The 22,001-nt window shown below is 36.1% G+C and overlaps 1 protein-coding gene across 1 annotated transcript; it reads left to right on the plus strand.

Moving 5' to 3' along the window:
* Positions 1-7,166: 7,166 nt before the first annotated feature.
* LOC143571071 (GDSL esterase/lipase At1g31550-like) lies at positions 7,167-21,459 on the plus strand. The gene is made up of 5 exons (XM_077056586.1): positions 7,167-7,422; positions 9,683-9,919; positions 20,383-20,531; positions 20,841-21,117; positions 21,191-21,459. Exons 1-5 carry the CDS (start codon positions 7,167-7,169, stop codon positions 21,457-21,459), a joined length of 1,188 nt encoding a protein of 395 aa, XP_076912701.1.
* Positions 21,460-22,001: the final 542 nt, after the last annotated feature.

The following is a 22,001-nucleotide window of genomic DNA, read 5'->3' on the forward strand; positions in this document are numbered from 1 at the left end:
TAAAGGGTTTCTTACTGTTTAATGTAGTCCCCCTTCACTTGTGTTGCCTTTGTTTTTGTCCTAAAAGCTTTCATTAAACACCCCACGCTCGTACTTTCTTTAAAATTTCTTCATTAGAAACAGGTTTTACTCATTTTGACCCCATAAGTTAGTATAAAAGAGGTTGAGTGTATTTGTTTGATCAAACTACCTCTCTAGCTCTCAAAAACGCAAAACTGTTGAAAAATGCTCAAATCTCAATTCTCAAAATACTCAGATGGAAAATGAAGCAAACATAAAACATAGAGAAACCTCGAAATTTTTACAAAGTTTGATTTTTATTTCTAATGCCAAAATTACTAAAATGGCATTGGCTCGTTGCAAGAGTTGTAGCATGTTTCTCAAAAACGAGCCATCTTGCAAAGAGATGTTCTCAAAAAAACATGTTTTAAATCAAACGTTGTAAAATTTCAAATTTCTTTGCAAAACACAAGAAATAAAAATAACGAGCCATCTTGCAAAGAGAAACCCTGAAATTTTTACAAAGTTTGATTTAAAACATATTTTTTTTCCTGCTCTTTAGTTCTTTCAACTTTCTGCTCCTTGTTTTAAAATCATACATTGAGTCATCTGCTCCAGTTTCAAATGTATCATCACCAATAGCTAGCTAGCTAGTCAATTTCATTTGAAACATCAGTACCTAAATCAATAAACCGTGACTTGTTAGTCGGATGTTCTCTCATGTCAACCTCATGCCGTTACGCCCCCTGTCTTTATCATGTTAGTAATCACCATCTTCACTTCACTCAACATATTCACCTTTTTTCTCATTCAAATTTGAACAGTAGAATAAACTTATTAGTTTGAATAATGGTGAAAAACATTCTATATATAAAACGTAGTAATTAATAATAAGATGAAACTTTTACAATGAATTTTGAATTCTAAACAATGTGAAAATAATATATATAAATTAGATTTAAACAAAAACTAAGAATTGTTATGAGCCAAGAGACTTGCGAATATTGGAGAACATATTGATACAAAGCTCGAAACAAGTCGAGTCTTATTGAGCCCAGGCTTCAAATAAAGCCCATTTAGATATGAAGCTCAAGCTTGAGCCTTGCCTATTTTTTTTTTATTTTTAACTATTTTGGACAATGTATTAATTTCATCGATCATGTTCTCAGAAAGGTGTAAGTATAACAAATTCTGCCTAATTCGTTCCTCAACTCAGCTTGGGCCTGTCTCTACGTATTCCTCCTCCCCTCCACACTCCACTGTATAGGTTTACATTGTTAAACAGGATAATACATAGAAAAAGTATTGTATATTGATATCTCGCTTTCTAATGAACAAGGTAAAATAAATAATACATATGTTTGACAATTACAGCAAAGGAAAATGCACAAATTATGGAATGTGAATATTTTGTTTTAGTCTCCCTCCAACGGTCAACAAACTAAACTTGGAAATGATGTAAATTTGTAAATCCCTTAGACTTTTATTTTATTTTACTTTTTTTTGTTTTCTAACACTCCCCCTCAAGTTGAGTAGTAGGGTCACAAATACTCAACTTGCTAATGCAATTGTTGAATATTCTTCCATTGACGGCCTTGGTTAGTATGTCTGCTAGTTGGTCTTCGGATCGGACGAAAGGTAATTCTATAATTCCTGCTTCGAGCTTCTCTTTGATGATGTGCCTATCAACTTCTACATGTTTTGTACAATCGTGTTGAACTGGATTTTTTGAAATCTGTATTGCAGCTTTGTTATCACACATGATCCTACTGGCTTCGGTTTGAAGAAAACCAATTTCTGTCATAAGTTTACGTATCCATAGAACTTCTGTCACACCTCATGCAACTCCTCTAAATTCTGCTTCGGTGCTAGATAGTGCTACAACTTTCTGTTTTTTGCTTCTCCATGAAACTAGATTTCCACCAACTAGTGTGAAATATCCCGTTGTTGATCTTCCATCGTCTTTGTCCCCTGCCCAGTTTGCATCAGTGTATAATTGGATTTTTAGGTGGTTGTTTGGCTGTAAAAGAACCCCATGACCTGTTGTCCCTTTGAGATATCTTACAATTCTCCATACCGCTTCCATGTGAGTGATTTGGGGTTGGTGCATAAATTTGCTAACTACCCCTACTGCATATGCAATGTCAAGACGAGTGTGTGATAGATATATTAACTTTCCTACCAAGCGTTGATATCTTTCTCTGTCTGCCAGTTCTCCTCCTTCTTCCACATGGAGCTTATGATTAACCATCATCGGTGTGTCCGCTGGCTTGCAGTCGATCATTCCTGTCTTGGCTAAGAGGTCGAGGATATATTTTCTTTGACATATAAAGATACCCTTTTTAGACCTTAGTACTTCAATTCCAAGAAAGTATTTTATTCTTCCTAGGTCCTTCATTTCTAATTCTTTAAATAGGTTCGCCTTTAATTTTTGCATTTCTTCATCAATGTTTCTTGTAATTATCATGTCATCAACATATATGATTAAACAAGTTACAAGGTTACCTCTGTTTTTAAGGAAGAGGGTGTGATCAGAATTGCTTTGTCGAAAACCATATCCCGTCATTGCTAAAGTGAATCTGCCGAACCAAGCTCTAGGAGATTGTTTAAGGCCATAGATAGTTCTTTTTAAACGACATACTTCGTTTGCTTTGAAATTTTCTGTGAAACTAGGTGAAGCTTCCATATAAACTTCTTCTTTTAATTCTCTATGAAGGAATGCATTCTTAACATCAAATTGATGAAGAGGCCATCCTTCATTAGCAGCGATTGAAAATAAGACCCTGATTGTGTTAATTTTAGCTACCGGAGAGAATGTTTCTTGGTAGTTGATCCCATACGTTTGGGTATATCCTTTAACCACCAATCGTGCTTTGTATCTTTCAATGGTTCCGTCTGGTTTGTGTTTAATCGTGAAGACCCATCGACATCCTACCGGTTTCTTTCCTAGTGGACGATTGCATTTTCCCATGTATCATTTTTTTATCAAGGCCTTCATTTCTGTTTCCATAGCATCCTTCCAGCTCTTTGATTTTAGGGCTTGTTCCACAGAGTTTGGAATTTGTTCAGTGTATAATGAAGCGTTGAAAGCTTTGGCTTCTTTGGATAGGTTTGCTTAAGCTATGTTTGCTATGGGGTATCTAGAGGATTTGGATTGTTTTTCTGGAGAGTATCTTTTTGCAGGTATTCCTCCATTAACCCTTGGTGGGAGGACATATTTCTCGGTCGTTTCTTCTTGTCTTGTTTCTTCTTGTATAGGGTTTTCTTGTTCCTCCTGTACCATTCCCTGCATTGTTTCCTGCACCGCTTGTTCTTCTTCTACTTCATGATTGTTAGATATATCAATATTTTCATGAGTTGTATTTTCAAGTATCTGAGAATTACTTAAGGTCAGGCGAAGTTGGTTCTGGAACACTAATTGAAGGCCCACCGGGTTGTTGTGAAGACAGTGACTTACATTGGGTACTTTGATTAATTTCTTCAGAAGATGAGGCCCATTTTGGAACCCATTTTAACCAACTCGGTGTGTCATTCTCTTTCTCCCCCTCACTAATGTGTTGGGAGGTATAATAGAACTCTGTTTCAAGAAAGTCACAGTTCATGGTAGTGTATATATGACGTTTTGTTGGGCTATAACATCGGTACCCTTTTTGGTTGACCCCATAGCCTACAAAAACACACTTTTCAGCACATGGGTCAAGTTTTCTTCGATTGATTTTGGGTATGTGGACAAAAACCGAACACCCAAATATTCGTGGTTGAAGAGTAAGGGGTGGTGGTAGTTTAGTGAATTTTGAAAGGGCTTGAAGAGGGGTTTTTAGATCAAGGGTCTTTGTTGGTAGTATGTTTATAAGATACGTAGCGGTAGCAACAGCTTCAGGCAAAAAAGGTTTAGGAACTTGGGATTCAATCAGGAGAGCTCGAGTTATTTTTAGTAAAATACGATTTTTCGTTCGACGGTACCGTTTTGTTCGGGAGTATGGGAGCATGATGTTTGGTGAATTATTCCTTTTGTTTGGCAAAATTGTTTCATGGAATCGTTTACGAATTCCCCCCCCCCCCCATTATCGGACCGAAGAACTTGGATATTGGTTTTGAACTGTGTTTGTATCATGGTATAAAACATATTAAACTTATCAAAAACTTCAGATTTATTTTTTAGAAAATAAATCCATGACATACGAGTGCAATCATCAACAAATAAAACAAAAAAAACGAAAGTTTTGCCCCCCAATAATCTTTGCCGACCCCCATACGTCTGAATGGATTAGTGAAAAAGGTAAATCAACTGTGTTGTTTGGTTTAAAATTATGTCTATGGCTTTTGGCCATGAGACATGTGTCACAACTTAAAGTTTCATTAATTGAAAATAATTTTGGAAATAAAATATGCGAATAACTGATAGATGGGTGTCCCAATCTCCTGTGCCATAACCAAGCTTCTCTATTTATTGTTACATGGGCTAACATCACGGTACCATGGCGAGTTACTTCTTCCACATAATACAACCCCTGGCGTTCAGTGCCACGCCCAATAATCGTCCCCGTCCTGATATCTTGTAAGATATAAAAGGTCGGGTGCATTAAAACTGTGCAATTTAATTCCTTTGTCACATGGCTAATGGATAATAGTTTATGTGACAAGGAAGGGACGTAAAGGCAGTTTGAAAGTTTTAAAGTTGGCGATATTTCAATAGTCCCCCCCATTACAGGAACGATACCCCATTGGCAGTTTTGATGTGATTGATTTTAGGTTTTGAGTTTAAGATAATATTAGATGGTTCAAAAGTCATAGTATCGATAGCACCACAATAAAAAATCCAAGGTTGTTTATCTGAATTTTCATATGTTTTGGTCATATTAACTTCTTCAAAAATTTTGTTGTTAAATTCTTGACCAGTATCTAAAGAAGAATACTCTTTTTGGTTCTTATTATAAATAACATGATTTTTATTAGTGCCTGCATCGAGGAAACCTTTTTTGTTTTTATCCTTAACTGTTTCAATAGAAAAGTAAAATGGTTCACAAGTTTTATTAATAAATATATCTTTTGGGTCTATGGTGCAACCAAAGGATTCAACCGGAGAACAATTTAAAAGGCTTAGAACATGAGGCTCTATAAAATTAGGGTTACAAATGCAAGGGTCTGAGAATAAGTTCTCAAACCCATTACCTCTGTTGAAGATACCAGTCACCGCTTCTCCGGCTGAAGCAATACCGCCGGAAAAAACATCCTTGGGCATCTTTGTCTGGTCGCAGTTGCTGTTGGTGACGTGTAAGTTGCCCACGGTGGTGCCGGCATGTGTGTTATCATCAAATCTTGTTCAATTTCTTGATGATTTTCCACAACCCAGGAACCGCCCTTTCTTTTTTTCCTGATTTGGCAGTCACCATTACCGGCGGCGTATCCGTTATCCACGTCGACGGTTGCTTTAGCTCCGGCGGCGGCTGCCTCTGTTTTCCCGGTTTCACTTGGCTCAATGATCACCAAGCCCGCTGCCACACCCTGATTAGGATTCTGTTTTTGGGGTTGAAGAATGTTTATGGTTGATTGGGTTGTAAATTTGTTGTTCATGGTATTGCTATCCAGTCTTTGTGTTTGGAAATTAAAACCATTCTTGAGGAGGTTTGCAATCTGGATTTTGAGGTTGTCAAGGGTTATAGTCGTCTATATCAGACATGGCAGTTTGCGGGGTTTGTTTGGTTTAGTTGACTGTTGGGTTGATGCAAGGTAGATGATGAGTAGTATTGATCCTTGGATCACTGCTCTGATACCATGTTAAATAGGATAATACATAGAAAAAGTATTGTATATTGATATCTCACTTTCTAATGAACAAGGTAAAATAAATAATACATATGTTTGACAATTACAGCAAAGGAAAATGCACAAATCATGGAATGTGAATATTTTGTTTTAGTCTCCTTCCAACAAACTAAACTTGGAAATGATGTAAATTTGTAAATCCCTTAGACTTTTATTTTATTTTACTTGTTTTTGTTTTCTAACATACATGGCTCTAAAACGATTAGATTTAAAAGATGATTACGTCTTAAACTCTTTTATGGACTCGCTTATCATTGGCAACGTTTCATACAATACTGCCGCACGAAAAACATTTGCCGCTAATGTTTGAGTAGCAAACAACATCCCTCTTCTTTTGTTTTAGAAGCCACAAGTACTGGCTGAAGACCTGGAAATTAAATAAAGACCACTTGTCCAAGCGGCAAGTTTTATAAAGTTACAAAAACAGGTTTGAAAACAACAGTGACAAAGATTCTTTTATTAATATTTCAAACACAACAGAATTTTTTCATATGTGAAAGAAACATTTGTGAAACAAAGTTGAACACTTTCAAATAGACCAGATTTTTATTATTTTAATTAATGTTTCCTTAACTTGGGTTTTTATGATCCCTATTTGTGGTCTAGTGATAAGAGGTTTGAGTTATTCAGTGGAAGCTCAACTTTGAATCCCAATTCTGTTATTTTAGGATGGATATTAACAATGAAGGATTTGAGCTAGGCCTTATGCAAAGGTTGTCAGTTCGAACCCTAAGCCCACTCGGGTTTTCATCCTACCGTGTGTTACGCTAGAGAGTTCTGCTCTTGTGGTGGCATAACGACTATCAAGTGGCAGTCGGCGGTATAGTCTCCGGGAAACGCCCAACCCAAACTTTAAAAATAGTGTGAGCACGACTAAAACAATATAGTTTGATTAAAATGGAACATCAAGACTCTCCAAACTTAAAAGATGCGGAAGCTAAATACAAGATTGTTGTCGATCAATAAAGTATCCTCTGGAATAATGTGTTACAATGATTGCTATTTATGGTTTTAAAACACACGTACATGCGACATCTTCCATATGATTCATGCCTGGTGACTAAAATAATAATTTGATTATTATTATTTGTTTATATATTCTAAAAGTTTTGGTGCCACATAATTCACGTTATTAGTGTTTAATATTTTATAAAATTGTCTTTAATTAGTCACCAACCATTAAATATAATAAAATTGTCTTTAATTACTCTTTCGGCAAGTGTTCTCATGGTACTTGTTAGTTATATAACATATAATATAATAATATTCTCCTTTGTTTATATAATGTAGCATAAGTTAACAATTTGTAACAAATAAAATCTAGCTAATAAAATACAACAATGGGGACTTGTTCAATATCCAGATTATTTGCATGTTTCTTGATGGTGTTATGGAGTGGTAGGCTGCATAATGCTAATGCATGCTATTCATCCATCATCCGTTTCGGTGACTCCATTGCTGACACTGGCAACCGAAAATATCTGGCTTTAGCAACCAACCAATATTTTTCATGTGACCGTCCACCTTACGGCCAAAATTTCATCGGGCAGTCCACTGGTCGTTGCTCCAATGGCCGTCTCATCATCGATTTTCTAGGTAACTTTATTGGTCTATGTGAAAACTCTTATGTTCGTGTTTTAGTATATTTTGTTGGCTTGAAACAGTTTGGGTACTAACCTTATGGATACTAAATGCTTGGATGCATAAAGACACTATGTATCATATGGGGAATCCGGTCGTGAACAAATTAGTTCACTGATAGATCACCGATGACCACTTCACTCATGGATCATAAGTGAGAATAGGGGTGATTATTAACTGAACCGTAACCACAAGCCCATTAAAGTTATTCGAAGTTAACCAAAATCTGACCGAACTACTTGGCTATGGTTAAGTGAAGCTCTATAATGAGTCATCGGGTTTAGCCCCCTTGGTTAATCAATTTAACCGAAACCAAATCATGCATATTTCCGTGTTTTTTCAATGTATTTCTATGCAAACCTTAGCTAGAATATACATATTTTAGCTTGTAACATGCATAAACAGGCTTAGAATATCATAACCGAACCATTTTTAATTGAAACAAGGACAAATACTGTAAAAACTAGCATATATAATTATGTTACTTCTTAAAAAAATAAAAAACCCCTTTACCAATTTTTTTGAGGCTCTAGACCCACCAGTGGTTTGGTATTCAAAATTGTCACAACCTCAAAACATAATTTATTGTGGCTACAATATTTTTATGAGGTGTGGAAATACAGTTGAAAAGAAAAAGAATATATTTGACTACTTTTACACTGTGGTATTAGTTTTTCAATGTTGTGGGTTGTGAAAAAGTGATTTTTTTTCACAACTTTCTTCAAATTTACCATGTAAAGTAACATTAACGTGCAAATATTGTTGGGGGAACTTTTATAAAAAAAAAAAGAAAAAAAAAGAGGAGAAAAAACAGAAAGTATATTGGCTTTTTATGGTATTTGCTTTTGAAATTAAGCAAAAAAGAAAGCACTTGACAATTAACTAAAATAACAAAAACCGAGCATAACCAAGCTTGATAATCGATATTTGATTTTTTTTTGTCCATTCCCATAACTGATCCGCTGGTTTTGGTTTTGGTGGAGTGTGCTAACCGACCCGAACGGAGGTTGGCACGCCCCTAGGAGAGAGTACGTACCGATGAGTTTTAATTTTTTTTTTGAACTTCATGCTCTATTATTAAAGAAAATTAAATGTTTCTTAAACTGAAAAGTACTCAATAGTTGTTTTCCTATTGCTGATTAAGCGAGGTGCCAAACTTTGAAAAACTAGAGCATCCTTAACACAACGTCTTAAAATTTGCGGGGGGATTTTGCAAATTATAGGATGAGGTTGTTAGTGGAGATATAAGAAAAGATGGTGATTTTTTTTAATAAATTTAGGGAAACTTTGTTTGCCCTCATTTATTTTTTAGTATTTGTTGAAAGTGGTTGTGGATGGAGAAGATAGAAAAGATAACGATAAACATATATAAAAAAATAATATCTAATTGAACATGGAGAGAAATACAGTAATTTTTAGTGTAATTATATAGATTGGGATGTGAGATAAATTGAGAATCTCTAAGAGTTTATGTCTACATAAACTTTAATATAACAAAATTGAATTTATATAATTTTTCATTACGAGAAAGTATGTGTTGAACTTATTCGATCTAGTGAATCTAAACACCGAACCTGATATTGCATAAAACTTATACGATTCTTTTTATTAATAATAAACAAGAACGTAATACTACGAAACAAATAAATTACAACTTATTATTAAGCTACATAAAACTTAGAAAACAAGACATACTCGAATTAGGAAACATAAACAACTTCTAATTCTAATTATAACAAATTCTATAAATAAATAACTTAGGCACTAGGAAAACAGCATTGGTTCCTCAACATTAGATCTCCATCATAACCGTCATTTAAGATCTTCTTTACCACCCTTATATTTTTCGTATTAATCATCAGGTCCTTCAAGTTGGTATTGCACAAAGTTATACAGTATGTTTGTTTTTATTTTATTTACACTTCTAATATATGACGACGAAGTTTTTTTCCAAACAAACCAAATCACTTTTTTTTTTTTCAATTTTAAAATATAAGAAAGTAATTGAAATAACGTTTACTCATATCTTTTTAACATTCTATAAAAAATCATTAAAATTTGTTTATTTACAGAACCTACGACCCATGCGTGAATTATGTGTATGAATCTCTAAATCATATGTAGGTATATTACTACATAGCATACATATATGTCTAAACATTTTGCTTAAATTGAGTTGTTTAAGTCGTGTAAATAAGTTTGTTTTTGAATGTAGCGGATAGTCTTGGGTTTCGGTTGATGCCACCGTATTTGAACATCAAGGGGAGGAGTGGTGTGGCGGCACTGAGACAAGGAGTTAACTACGCGGTCGCGGGTACTACAGCAATGAATTCAGCCTTTGTTGAAGAACAATGGTATGGAAGTGTTGTGTTTAACAGAACTGGATGTTTAAGGGTTCAGTTAGAATGGTTTAAACAGTCATTGCCTTTTATTTGTGGCAACACTACTTCAGGTATGGTCGGTTGCTTCTTGATGATGTGATTTTCAAGCTTTAAAAACGTTAAAACAATATCGTGATGAGTTTTATGTGCTAACTACTTTGGGTATGGCCGCATCGCCCGACATTGCTCACCACGAAACATAACATGCTGCATGTTAGAGTTAGTCGTTACGTATCATTGTCATTGCTCAGAACATAAATTATATATACCTAGGGTTCGTTCACCCCTTAGCGATCCTCACCACTCTCATCACATAAGTTGTACAACCATTCATTGACTAGTGTTGCAAAAACTAACCTAGGTGGTCGATTAATCGGCGCCTAGGTGCTTATCGGATCCCAGGTGTCTCGATTTTGACTGATCTAAGGCTCTAGGCGCTAGTCGGATAAAATTGGTCCAAATAGCACAACTTTTATCTTTCTGTAGAAGGTCTACGTGTCAATACCCAAACTAAAGGCGAAAACTTCTATAGGTATTGTATTCGGCTCAAGTTTTCGCGTAACACTATCTTTTGCTATATATGACCAAGTTATCGCTTATTTATTGTAGTTTTTGCATAGCTTTTGCAAAAAGTCAAAAACTCTGCAAACGCAAAAACTGTAAAATAACATAATTCCTTGATTTCATTGAATATTGTACAAACTATAAATATACAAACTGACGAGTGAAATCAGGAGAATACTTTGGAAAGACAATCAAACATAAACTAACAAATATTCACAAAATAATTATGATATAAGTGCCAAAAATAGCCATAGATATTTTCGGCTTAATAGTCCCCCACAGTTTGAGCCGTAGAAGAGCGGAGGCATAAACTGGAACGAAATCGTTGGAATAAATGTTTAGGTAGTCCTTTGGTGAAGATATCCGCATATTGGTAATCAGCTGGAACGTGTAGAACTTTAAGAGTGCCGAGGCGAACCTTTTCTCTACAAAGTGTATGTCAAGTTCTACATGTTTGGTCCGTTGATGGTTCACAGGGTTGGCGGATAAATAGATTGCTGAAATGTTATCACAGTAAACGATGGTGGCATGTCTAACTGGGACATGAAGTTCAAGTAAGAGATTACGAATCCAACTTATCTCGGCTACGGTGTTGGCGACTCCTCGATACTCAGCTTCGGCTCTAGACCGAGAGATTGTAGGCTGACGTTTCGAGGACCAAGAAATTAAGTTTTCACCCATATACACACAGTAACCGGAGGTTGACCTGCGGGAGTAGGGACACCCACCCCAATCGGCATTCGAATAGGCTGTCAGTTTAGTGGATGGGGAGGGTGTTATGAGGAGGCTATGCGATAATGTACCTTTAATGTAGCGAAGGATCCGTTTCAAAAGTTGAAAGTGTGGCTCGCGCGGGGCATGCATGAAGAGACAAACTTGTTGAACTGTATATGAGATGTCCGGCCGGGTAATCGTTAGATATTGTAGTGCACCGGCAAGGCTCCGATATAAAGAACCATCGGTAAAAAACACACCATGAGTAGCACTCAATTTAGACCCAATTTCGACTGTAGTGCTAGCAGGTTTACATGTTGACATGTTGGCACTTGATAAAATGTCGGCCGCGTATATTGACTGAGATAAAAACAAACCCGTTTTCTGTTGTTCGACGGTGATACCGAGGAAATGATGTAATTTACCGAGGTCGGTCATCTTGAATTCCGCGGATAATGATGTGATTATTTTGTGGAGTAGTGTGTCACTAGATGTGGTGAGTATAATATCATCCACGTATAAGAGTAAGTAAGCCATTTGGTCACCCTTTTGATAAATAAATAGCGAGGTGTCGCAAACACTACTTTTGAATCCACATGTTGAGAGAAAACCTGCAAATCGTTGATACCACGCACGCGGGCTTGCTTTAAGCCATATAGAGACTTATTAAGTTTGCAAACAAAGTTAGGGTGCGTGTCGGAGGAAAACCCCGGTGGTTGAAACATGTATACCATTTCTTTCAAATGCCCATGCAAGAAAGCATTTTTAACATCCAATTGATGGATGGGCCACGCCTTGGATACCGCTAAACTTAGTACCGTACGAATCGTAGTGGGTTTAACGACGGGGCTAAATGTCTCATCACAGTCAAGACCCACGGTTTGACTTTTGCCATTGACGACAAGCCTAGCTTTATGCCATTCCAAAGTTCCATCGGCGTTAAATTTATGTTTAAACAACCACATGCAACGAATAATTGGTGCATCGGTGGGTCCCGGTACAAGTTCCCAAGTGTTATTTTCCAATAGAGCTTCATATTCGTTAGTCATGGCAACCTTCCAGTTGGGATCAGTAAGAGCGGTAAGATGTGATTTGGGTAACGGAGATATAGACGGAGTGGGTGGGGAAGTTTGTGTGTTAAGCGACACAGGTTGGCGGGGATTAAAAATTCCAGATTGTGATCGAGTGCGCATGGAGTGATTGGATGTGGTGGGTGGATGTGGGGGCGGGTTGGGGTCTTTGTAATTTAGAGGGTGTGAGGATTGAGAAGGGAGAGATGGTGGGGTATTAGGAGGTGGTTGGTTATTAGGGAATGTGTCGTGAGTTTGTAGTGGAGGGATGGAAGGACCATTTGTGGGTGAATTTGCATTGGCAAAAGGATTTAGTTGGTGGAGGGGCGTGTTAACAGTGGGGAAAGACGTGAATGGGGAAAATAATATGGGTGAGGGGTCTAGGAAAGAATGTGACGGGGGAGGTTGAGAGGGAGTGGCGAAAGGGAAGTTAGTTTCGTCAAAAGTGACGTGGCGGGAAAAAATGGTTTTTCCCGTGGAAATGTCTAAGCACCGGTATCCACGGTAGTTGGCCGGGTAGCCAAGAAATACACATGGTGCAGATCTTGGAGCAAGTTTGTGAGGGCGAGTGGGAGAGAGGTTTGGGTAGCATAAGTAACCGAACACGCGAAGGTGGTCATAAGACGGCTGGCGTAAGTATAGGAGAGATGTGGGGGTTTGGTTGTTATGTAATTTTGTGGGAAGAATGTTGTGAAGATATGAAGCCGTGTGGAGTGCTTCGACCCAGAACGAGGAGGGAAGAGAGGCATGAGTAAGAAGAGCGAACATAATCTCGTTTAGGCGCCGAATCATGCGCTCGGATTTCCCATTTTGTTGTGAAGTGTGTGGACACGAAAAGCAAAGTTGCATACCATGTTGGGTGGCAAAGTTCTTAAAATTAGTGTTGTCAAATTCACCCCCCATATCGCATTGAAAAGATTTAACCGGTAGGTGAAATTGGGTTGAGACGAATTGATGAAAATGAGTAAATTTAGTGAACGTCTCAGATTTAAATTTTAATGGATAAACCCATGTGTATTGAGTGAAATCATCTACCAAAACCAAATAATATTTATAACTTGCATGACTCACTATCGGAGAGGTCCACAAGTCACAATGTAAAATAGAAAAAGGTAAAAAAGTGCAATTGGTAGAATCAGAAAAAGGCAAACGTTTATGTTTCGACAATTGACAAGAGTGACAAACAAATGATGAGTTTATTTTATTACAAGAAATAAAATTCTTCGAACGGAGAAACTCCATAACTGGTTGACCCGGGTGTCCAAGACGATTGTGCCAATATGGAGAATCTTGAGTTGAAGCAAGACAAGCGGTGGCGGAAGCATTTGATGTGAGCGGGTAAAGATCACTCGTACTGTTGTGACGACTCAGGATCGTGCCATCCTTGAAATCCTTCACAGAAAATCCAAAAGGGTCAAACTGAATGGAAGTCCAATTATCAATATTGAACTTACGAACAGAAATAAGATTTTTAATAAAGGTCGGGTTGTAAAGGACTGATTTTAGGTGTAATGATTTTGAGGATGTAGGAATGGTGGAGGTTCCCGATCCTAAAACTAGAATTCGATTGCCATTTCCTATAAATATTGATGATATTGGTGAATGTGAGGAAAATGCATTAAGTTTACCTTGGTCATAAGTAACATGAGAAGATGCACCTGTGTCCATGTGCCACTGATCACCACCTGGATTCACGGATAGAGCATGAATAGCATCCGCCAACTGAGTCGGTTCGAGAGGGTCGGTTTCGGTTAAGTGAGCCTGTGCTGAGGATTGTGGTGATTGGGCTGATTGGTTTTTGTTGGGCCTTGGATTTTGGTAATTCCATGGCTAAGTCCAAGATTGAGTGGGAAAGGGACATGAAGGTGGAGCCCAATATGGCCCATAAGCAAGTAGAGGCCCATAAGTTTGAGGATGAGCCCAAAAGTGTGCAGGTTGAGATTGTTGAGCTGGGTATCCTCTGGCTTGAGACTGATTTTGACCACGATAATTGTTGAACCGACTATTATCACGGCGGCTATTTTCACGACAGGAATCGCGACGAGGGTGACTGTCACGGGGTGGGTTGCCCCGTCGACTGGTATTGTCACGAGGAGGGTTATTGTCACGCCGATTGTTAGAATCTTGGTGTGATGTGACAGTGGCGGCTACCATGGGGGTAGGAGAAAGTGTGTCACGAGCCGCGATCCGACGAGCCTCGGATTGTAATCGTTCAATGGCTTCTTCCCATGGGGGAAGAAATTGATTAAGTATTGAGGCAGCTGCATCGTATTCACGGGGTAGTCCGCGAACCAGGTAAAGGATTCGTTGGGTGTTGTTAATCGGACAATCGACCGCGGTGAGTTGATCAGAGAGTTCACGGATACGCTGACAGTAAGCTTCACGATCCGGCATGGCGGAGAGGGTCAAGTTGGTGAGTTCATGTTGTAATGCCGCGGCTCACGGACCTTTGTTATTCAGGAACAAAGTCTTGACTCATTCCCAGGCTTCATATGCTGTTGACTCGTCTTCAAGAACACGAACTAGCAGGTCGTGTTTGAGAGTTCCATAAATCCACTGTAAAACAACCGCATCAATTTTCTTCCAAGAAGAATAATCAGTCGACGTTTTCTCGGGTGCCGGCGAACCGTCGATGTGGTTTAGCACATCGTACCCGATGGCATGAAGCTTGAAAAGTTTGACCCATGTAGGGTATGTGACTTCGGTACCATCAAGAGGAGGAACCTTGTGTTGGATGTTCGTGACGGTGTAAACGGGGTGAAGGGGCTGTGGTTTGGGATCAGATTCGTCTTCCATGATGGTGAGAAAGTGGCTGGAAAAGAGTGAAGGAAGGATGGAGGCGTGATCGAGATCAGGCCGTGGGGTATGATACCATGTAAAATAACATAATTCCTTGATTTCATTGAATATTGTACAAACTATAAATATACAAACTGATGAGTGAAATCAGGAGAATACTTTGGAAAGACAATCAAACATAAACTAACAAATATTCACAAAATAATTATGATATAAGTGCCAAAAATAGCCGTAGATATTTTCGGCTTAACAAGAACCATATGTCTAGGGGATGACTATGTCTAAGTGCTGATAGTATATGCAAAAACTAATATCTAAGCGAAATTTATCGAAGACTCCTGTTGAAAGCGAAAAATATTGTTATCCTTGAGAAACCCTAAAACTCAATTATGATATTACTATAATTGACATTCCGATGCCTGCTTTAAATCAAGATTGTTAGTTTATCGATCTATAGGGTTTGATTATCAACACTACTAGAAAACAGAATAATTTGCGACAGCAATTTTTGTAGCAAACTTGTGGCAAATAGCCTATACCCACAATCTTCCGACAAAATACGTTTGAGGAAAAAAAAGCCGTGGCAAATCAAGTTTCCGGCAAATTTGCTACAACTTTTGCTGCAGATTTACGACAATTGTTAGTTGTCGCTAATGGTGCGACAATTTTGCCACAATAATTTTTCCTGCAAGTTAACGACAAGTTTGTCACTGTTTTATTAAAAATGGTTTAAATTATTCTTATTAATAATAACATTAACAAAACTAATTAATCAATAATGACAAAAGCTAAAATTTCAATTATGACAAAATTGGCACAGTGTTAATTATACTTGCTACAAAATTGCCACAAAACCTTAAAAAATTTTGCTACAAACTTGCTGAAAAATCTTCTGAAACATTGCTACAAACTTGCTACAAAATGTTAAAAAACATTGCTACAAACTTGCTACAAAACGTTAAAAAACAATGCTACAAACTTGCTACAAAACCCTTAGGGTATGTTTGGTTAGAGGTAATGGAATGAAGGGGGAATGGAATAGGAGAAGGAATGGAATGGACAAGAGAATGAAATGGATCATTACCATTCTTTTGTCTTGTTTGGTTAACTTATGGGAACGAAATGAATTATTACTTTATTTTGTTTGGTATACAAAAAAATTGTAGGAATGGAATACAAATAATAAAAACACTCCTCTAAAAATATTTTTTTTACAAAAAAAAAACTTGCAATGGCGATGTTGGTGGTAGCTCCGGCGACGAAAATGGTGGTGTCGGTGGCGATGGTGGTGGTGAGCGGTGGTTGTGGTGGGGTGGCGGTGGTAGCATTAGTAGTGATGGCGATGGTAGGGCTGCGACGACGGTGGTGGCGGCGGCAGTGGCGGTGACGGAGGTGGTGGCAACGACGATGGTGGCGGTCAGGTGGTGGTGACAGCAATGGTAGTGGTGGTGGTCGTTGTTAGGTGGTGGTATTGTTGAGAAAGTATGATGAAGGGGGAATGGAATGAAAAAATAGAAGAGAGGTGAGAATGAATGGTTTTGATGGAATGAGATTCCATGTGTAATGAATGATTCCATTCCATTAAGCAACCAAACACCACTTTTTCCATTCCCATGTAAATGAATCATTACATTCCCACTATCATTCCTGTATACCAAACGCTACCCTAAAGTTTCCATACATAGATCTTAACAAAAAAAACAAAAAAAGAACTTTAAAATAGTTTCTTGCCTTTACTTGGGCCTAACACACTTCTGAACAAATTGATGGTGCTTAAGGTTTTTGTTGATGATTCCACCTGTCGATCTTCACGAAATACGATTCTTTACACGATGATCTCGGATGATGTGCTCAAATCTCGAAATCGAGCTCAAAAGTTCAAACCCAATTTCTCTCTCTCTCTAGCTTTCACTGTCTAAGATTTTTTTGGAAGAGAAGGAAATAAAGATGGTGAAATAAGTGTTTCTGACTAGGGATGAGATCGGTACCATATTCGTACATGTATACGAAAGTACCCATACCGAAAATCAGTAAATCTGGGTACTTTAAGTATGATACTCGCTTTGGTGCCTCTTTTTTCTTCTTTTAAGAAAGTCTTCACTAAACTTGGTATCGATATTAGTACAGTATCGCAATCTATTATCTATAATACCAATACCAAAACCGTAACACCACAACCAAAACATAATACAAAAATTAAAAATGACACAAATCAACCATAATATAATATTCATTCATGGTGACTGTTACTAGTTGTTAATTGGAAGAAGAAGAAGAGAACTAGGATTTGATTGGTTTGACTAGAACTGTTTGTACTTAGGGGGTGTTTGGGATTCCATATTTTACCTCCATATGACTTCTCATTAAGTTAATAAGTTACAAAAATGTAACTCATTAAATTTTCCCACTCATATTAAAAGCAATCCCAAACACCCCCTTAATATTTTGATTATCAATGGTTTTGAAAAGCTTGCTTGAAGCCTTGAGGATATCTCAATAAAAACACGGTTAGAGTTATGAGTTTTGGATATCACAATAAAAACCCCTACATATTCCTAATGGGTACCGAATACTTGTGCTACCTATACATGTACTCGTACCTATGCCCGAAAGTATCCGTACATAAAATCAATAAATCTGGATACATGTATCCGTACTGAATAGACAGGTACGGGTACAAGTACAGGTACAGGTACAGGTACAGGTACGAGTACATATAGAACGAGTAAGGGTACATATACGAGTATTCGGGAAAAAAATCTTATCCTATTTCTGGCTCTCTTCCTTTCTTTGAATGTTTACACTAGCACCCCTCTTGATACTTTGTTTAAATTGTTTAGTCCATAAACTTTAATACATAAAATCTAATAAACCCATTTAAGAACTAGTTCATAATATTGTATAAAATAAAGGTGACAATATTAATAATACAACATTATTTTTATAATTAGAAACTTTGAGATGTTACAATTTAGTTTATTATTATTACTAGCTTTTATCCTCGTATTACGGGGTTTCTAATATTTATATATTTTTTGGGTTTTAATTTTAATATATTTAGGGATTGATGATAAAAGGGTTTCACAAATAAATGAGATATTATAACTCGTTTAAAAGTTATCTGGGTTTGGTGAGACTCATAGCCCGCGTATTTTTTCACTATAAAATTGTTTCTTAGTTATAAATAGTATCCTTTGAAAAAAAAAAGGATATAATATTCGGTGTATCCTTATTTTATAAGATTTTCATATCAAATATTTGGTGAGATTAATTTTTGCATAATGAGATGTTATAACCAAGGTTGCAAAAGTCGCTAGGCGAACCCTAATCGGCCAGCTAGGAGTTGGGTGTACTCGGAGTACTCGGACATGATAGATATAGAGAAAATTATTTTTTGGATATTATATATATGTGAAATATAATAAACTTAATAATATTTATAACAAAATATGTGAATATAATAATATTTTTAAAAAATTGCTAGTCATTAATGAAAAAAAATTGTTCTTTAATATTATAGAAATACGAATTGTATTTTATTTTATTTTTTAAAGTCAAAATCAGCCCAAGTTCACCGATTAGATGCGATTCTGGCTATGGTTGATCACCTTTGATCGATTCTTAATAATTAGGTGAAGTTAAAGAAACTCGCCTCGGCGACATTTCTTGTAGCGAGTACTCGGGGAGTACTCGGCTTTGTACCTACTTTTACGACATTGGTTATAACATACTTAAGGGCTATCTGAGTTTGGTTATAAGACCATACCCGTGAATTCAGGTCAAATGCATGAGAATGCTCAATTTACAAATAAAGCAATCTGGCTTGAGAGGAGATGTGGAGCAACCAGAGAGCTTTTAAAGGTTTCATTTATGTATAATAAAGATTTAAGATTATTATTATTATTATTATTATTATTATTATTATTATTATTATTATTACAACTCGTTTGACTTATTTTTGGATAAATAGATTACACTTGTGAGTTATGATCTTAAATGCGTACATGTTAAGAGTTAAAATCTAATAATATATATAAACGAAAACCCTAAAATCTCATGTGTCGCGATGTGGTCGCTTTCTTCTTTTGTGGAAGCCACCAGATTGTTAGATTTTTAGATGGAGGTCTCTCATTGATTAAACCCAAATTCATAGGTATGGGTCTTATCAAAACCAGATAGCTCTTAAACGGGTTATAACATCTCAATAAATTAAAATTAATCTTACCAATTATTTGATATGAAAATCCTATAAAATAGGGATATACTAAAATTTAATATCTAATTTAAAAAGAAAAAGATATTATTTATAATTAATAAACAATTTTATAGTAAAAAACATAAGCGGGTCATGGGTCACCAAATCCGATATAGTTTTTAAACGGGTTGTAATATTTGATATGAAAATCCTATAAAATAGGCATATACTAAAAATTAATATCCTTTTTATTTAAAAACAAAAGATATTATTTATAATTAAGAAACAATTTTATAATAAAGAAAATAAACGGGTAATGGGTATCATCAAACCCAGATAGCTTTTAAACCGGATTATAACATATCATTTATTTCTGAAACCATTTTATTATCAAACCTCAAGTATATTAATTATTAACTTTTTTACAATAAATAAAATTAAAATCCAGATATACATATATAAATATTAAAAACGAATAATATAAAACAACCCCTGTAATACGGGGGATAAAATCTAGTGAACAATAATTTAAACAGACCCTTAATTTCTTTCGATTCCTATGCTGTACGTGTGTTTGCTGCATTAATGTTAAACTTTGAGTTATTTAAAAAGCATTTATTAAATTTGTGTAATGCACATGTTTTTAATTTTTTATGTATTAATAATAAAGTGAAATGTAATAGTTATAAGTTATAACTGGATGGTTAAAAAATAAAAGGAAAAATATTGTAATGAGTTGTTTAAAAGCAAGAAAAAAACTATATTTGATTATAATGGAAGAAAATAATTATAGAAAAATCATTATTATTTTAGTATATATTATTTTAACAACACTGTTTCAATAAATATTTTTTTTTCAACACATTTTTTAATGAAAAAGTTTTCAAATAATTTATTAATGTTGATGTAGGTTGATGCAATGTTGTAAAACTCTCGAGTAGGCGGCCGAGTACTCCCTGATTACTTCCCGTCTAAATCGAGTACTCCCTGCCTCGGTCGAGTATTCTTTAGGTATTTTCCGAGTAATCCCCGACTACTCCCGAGTACTCACAACTCCCTAGTCGACCGTCTAGGACCGCCTAACGACTTTTACAACATTGGGTTGATGTAGGTTATGTTTACTAGTTCACATTTAAGATTTTCTTACTAAGTTCCCATAAATACAAATATTGATGGATTATAATTGTTGCAGACTGTCGAAACTTCATTGGTAATTCTTTGATACTCATGGGTGAAATTGGTGGTAACGATTACAATATTCCATTATCTTTAGGAAAGCACATTGATGAGATCCAACCATATGTTCCGCTTGTTATTGATACCATCATCTCGGCTGTCAATGTAAGAAGCTATTTAAATAACACTTAATGCGAGATATATTTATCACCACCTAAAATCATGTCATATTAATCACCATCTAAAATCATGTCACACTTAATGTGAGATATCACCACCTAAAATCATGTCACATAAAGTTGATGTTTCCTTAGAGGTAAACCAAATTATGGTCTCATCTATATCACCACCTAAAATCATGTCACATAAAGTTGATGTTTCCTTAGAGGTAAACCAAATTATGGTCCCTTAATGTACAGCTCTAGCTCCGCCGCCCCTTCGCAGTTGTAATTTTCAATGGTTCAAATATTACAGGAGTTGATCGAGATGGGGGCTCGAACTCTAGTTGTTCCGGGAAACTTTCCTATTGGATGTTTTCCCTCGCATTTGACAGTAGGCGAGCCAGGTGTGTATGGAGAGCATGATCCCATAACCGGTTGTCTCACCAAGTTAAATCAGTTTAGTGAATATCACAATAAAATGCTACAAACAAAACTAAATCAAATTCGAGAGCTTAATCCTAATGTCAACCTCATATACGCCGACTACTACAATGCTGCCATGCAAATTTACATTTCTTTAGATGAATATGGTATGTAACATATTATAAACTTGAAATAATGTATACACCCAAAATCTAGCTTTGAAATACCATCTTCTTGCAGGATTCACTAACGGGGCTTTGAAGGCGTGTTGTGGAAGCGAAGGTCCGTATAATTTCAATGCTTCGGCGACGTGTGGAAATGTATCTACGATTTTGTGTGATGAACCAGATACATATGTTAGTTGGGACGGAATACACTTAACTGAAGCAGCATACAAAGTGATATTCAAGAGCCTATTTCAAGGACCATACACAACACCGGAGTTTTATTCCGTGTGTCCTATGATATCAACATCACAAGCGACGGCCAGGTTATCAAGTTATATATAAGAAAAGGGTGTTAGAAAAAAAAATTTATATCTTTAGTAAGTGATTAGCATTCATGTGTAATTTACTATGTGTTTAGAATTTGATGTATTTTTAACATTGTGTACTCAATATAACTAATGTGATCATATATATATATAATTATATAATTATATATATATATATAATAACATATGTGTAATGATTTGATTAATTTACTTTTAGGTAACTTCACGTTATACAAAGCCTTCGAATATGGACTTGCATTTTCTTACATTTTCAACGCGTACAGTACGTCCAACTGTGATGTAACTAGCAGCATACAACCAGTTGTTCGGTATATAAACAGTACTATCGGTTGGGTTTCAGTAGTGATCAGTTAAAATTTCGTTTATTAAATCCGGTTCAATAAACGTGACAAATAATAATTAATTACATTAATTAATATACGCAGCAGAAAATATATGTTAATCAGCACCAAAAACAAAACCCGACAGGATCCGGTTACAGACAATACGAGTACGAGTCAAAAACATTAAATATATAATTATAAATTAACAATATAT

The sequence above is a fragment of the Bidens hawaiensis genome, unplaced genomic scaffold, assembly GCF_021521415.1.
Source record: "Bidens hawaiensis isolate Kalapana, Puna unplaced genomic scaffold, B.hawaiensis_p1.1 tig00025189_1, whole genome shotgun sequence".
NCBI classification, from domain to species: Eukaryota; Viridiplantae; Streptophyta; class Magnoliopsida; order Asterales; family Asteraceae; genus Bidens; species Bidens hawaiensis.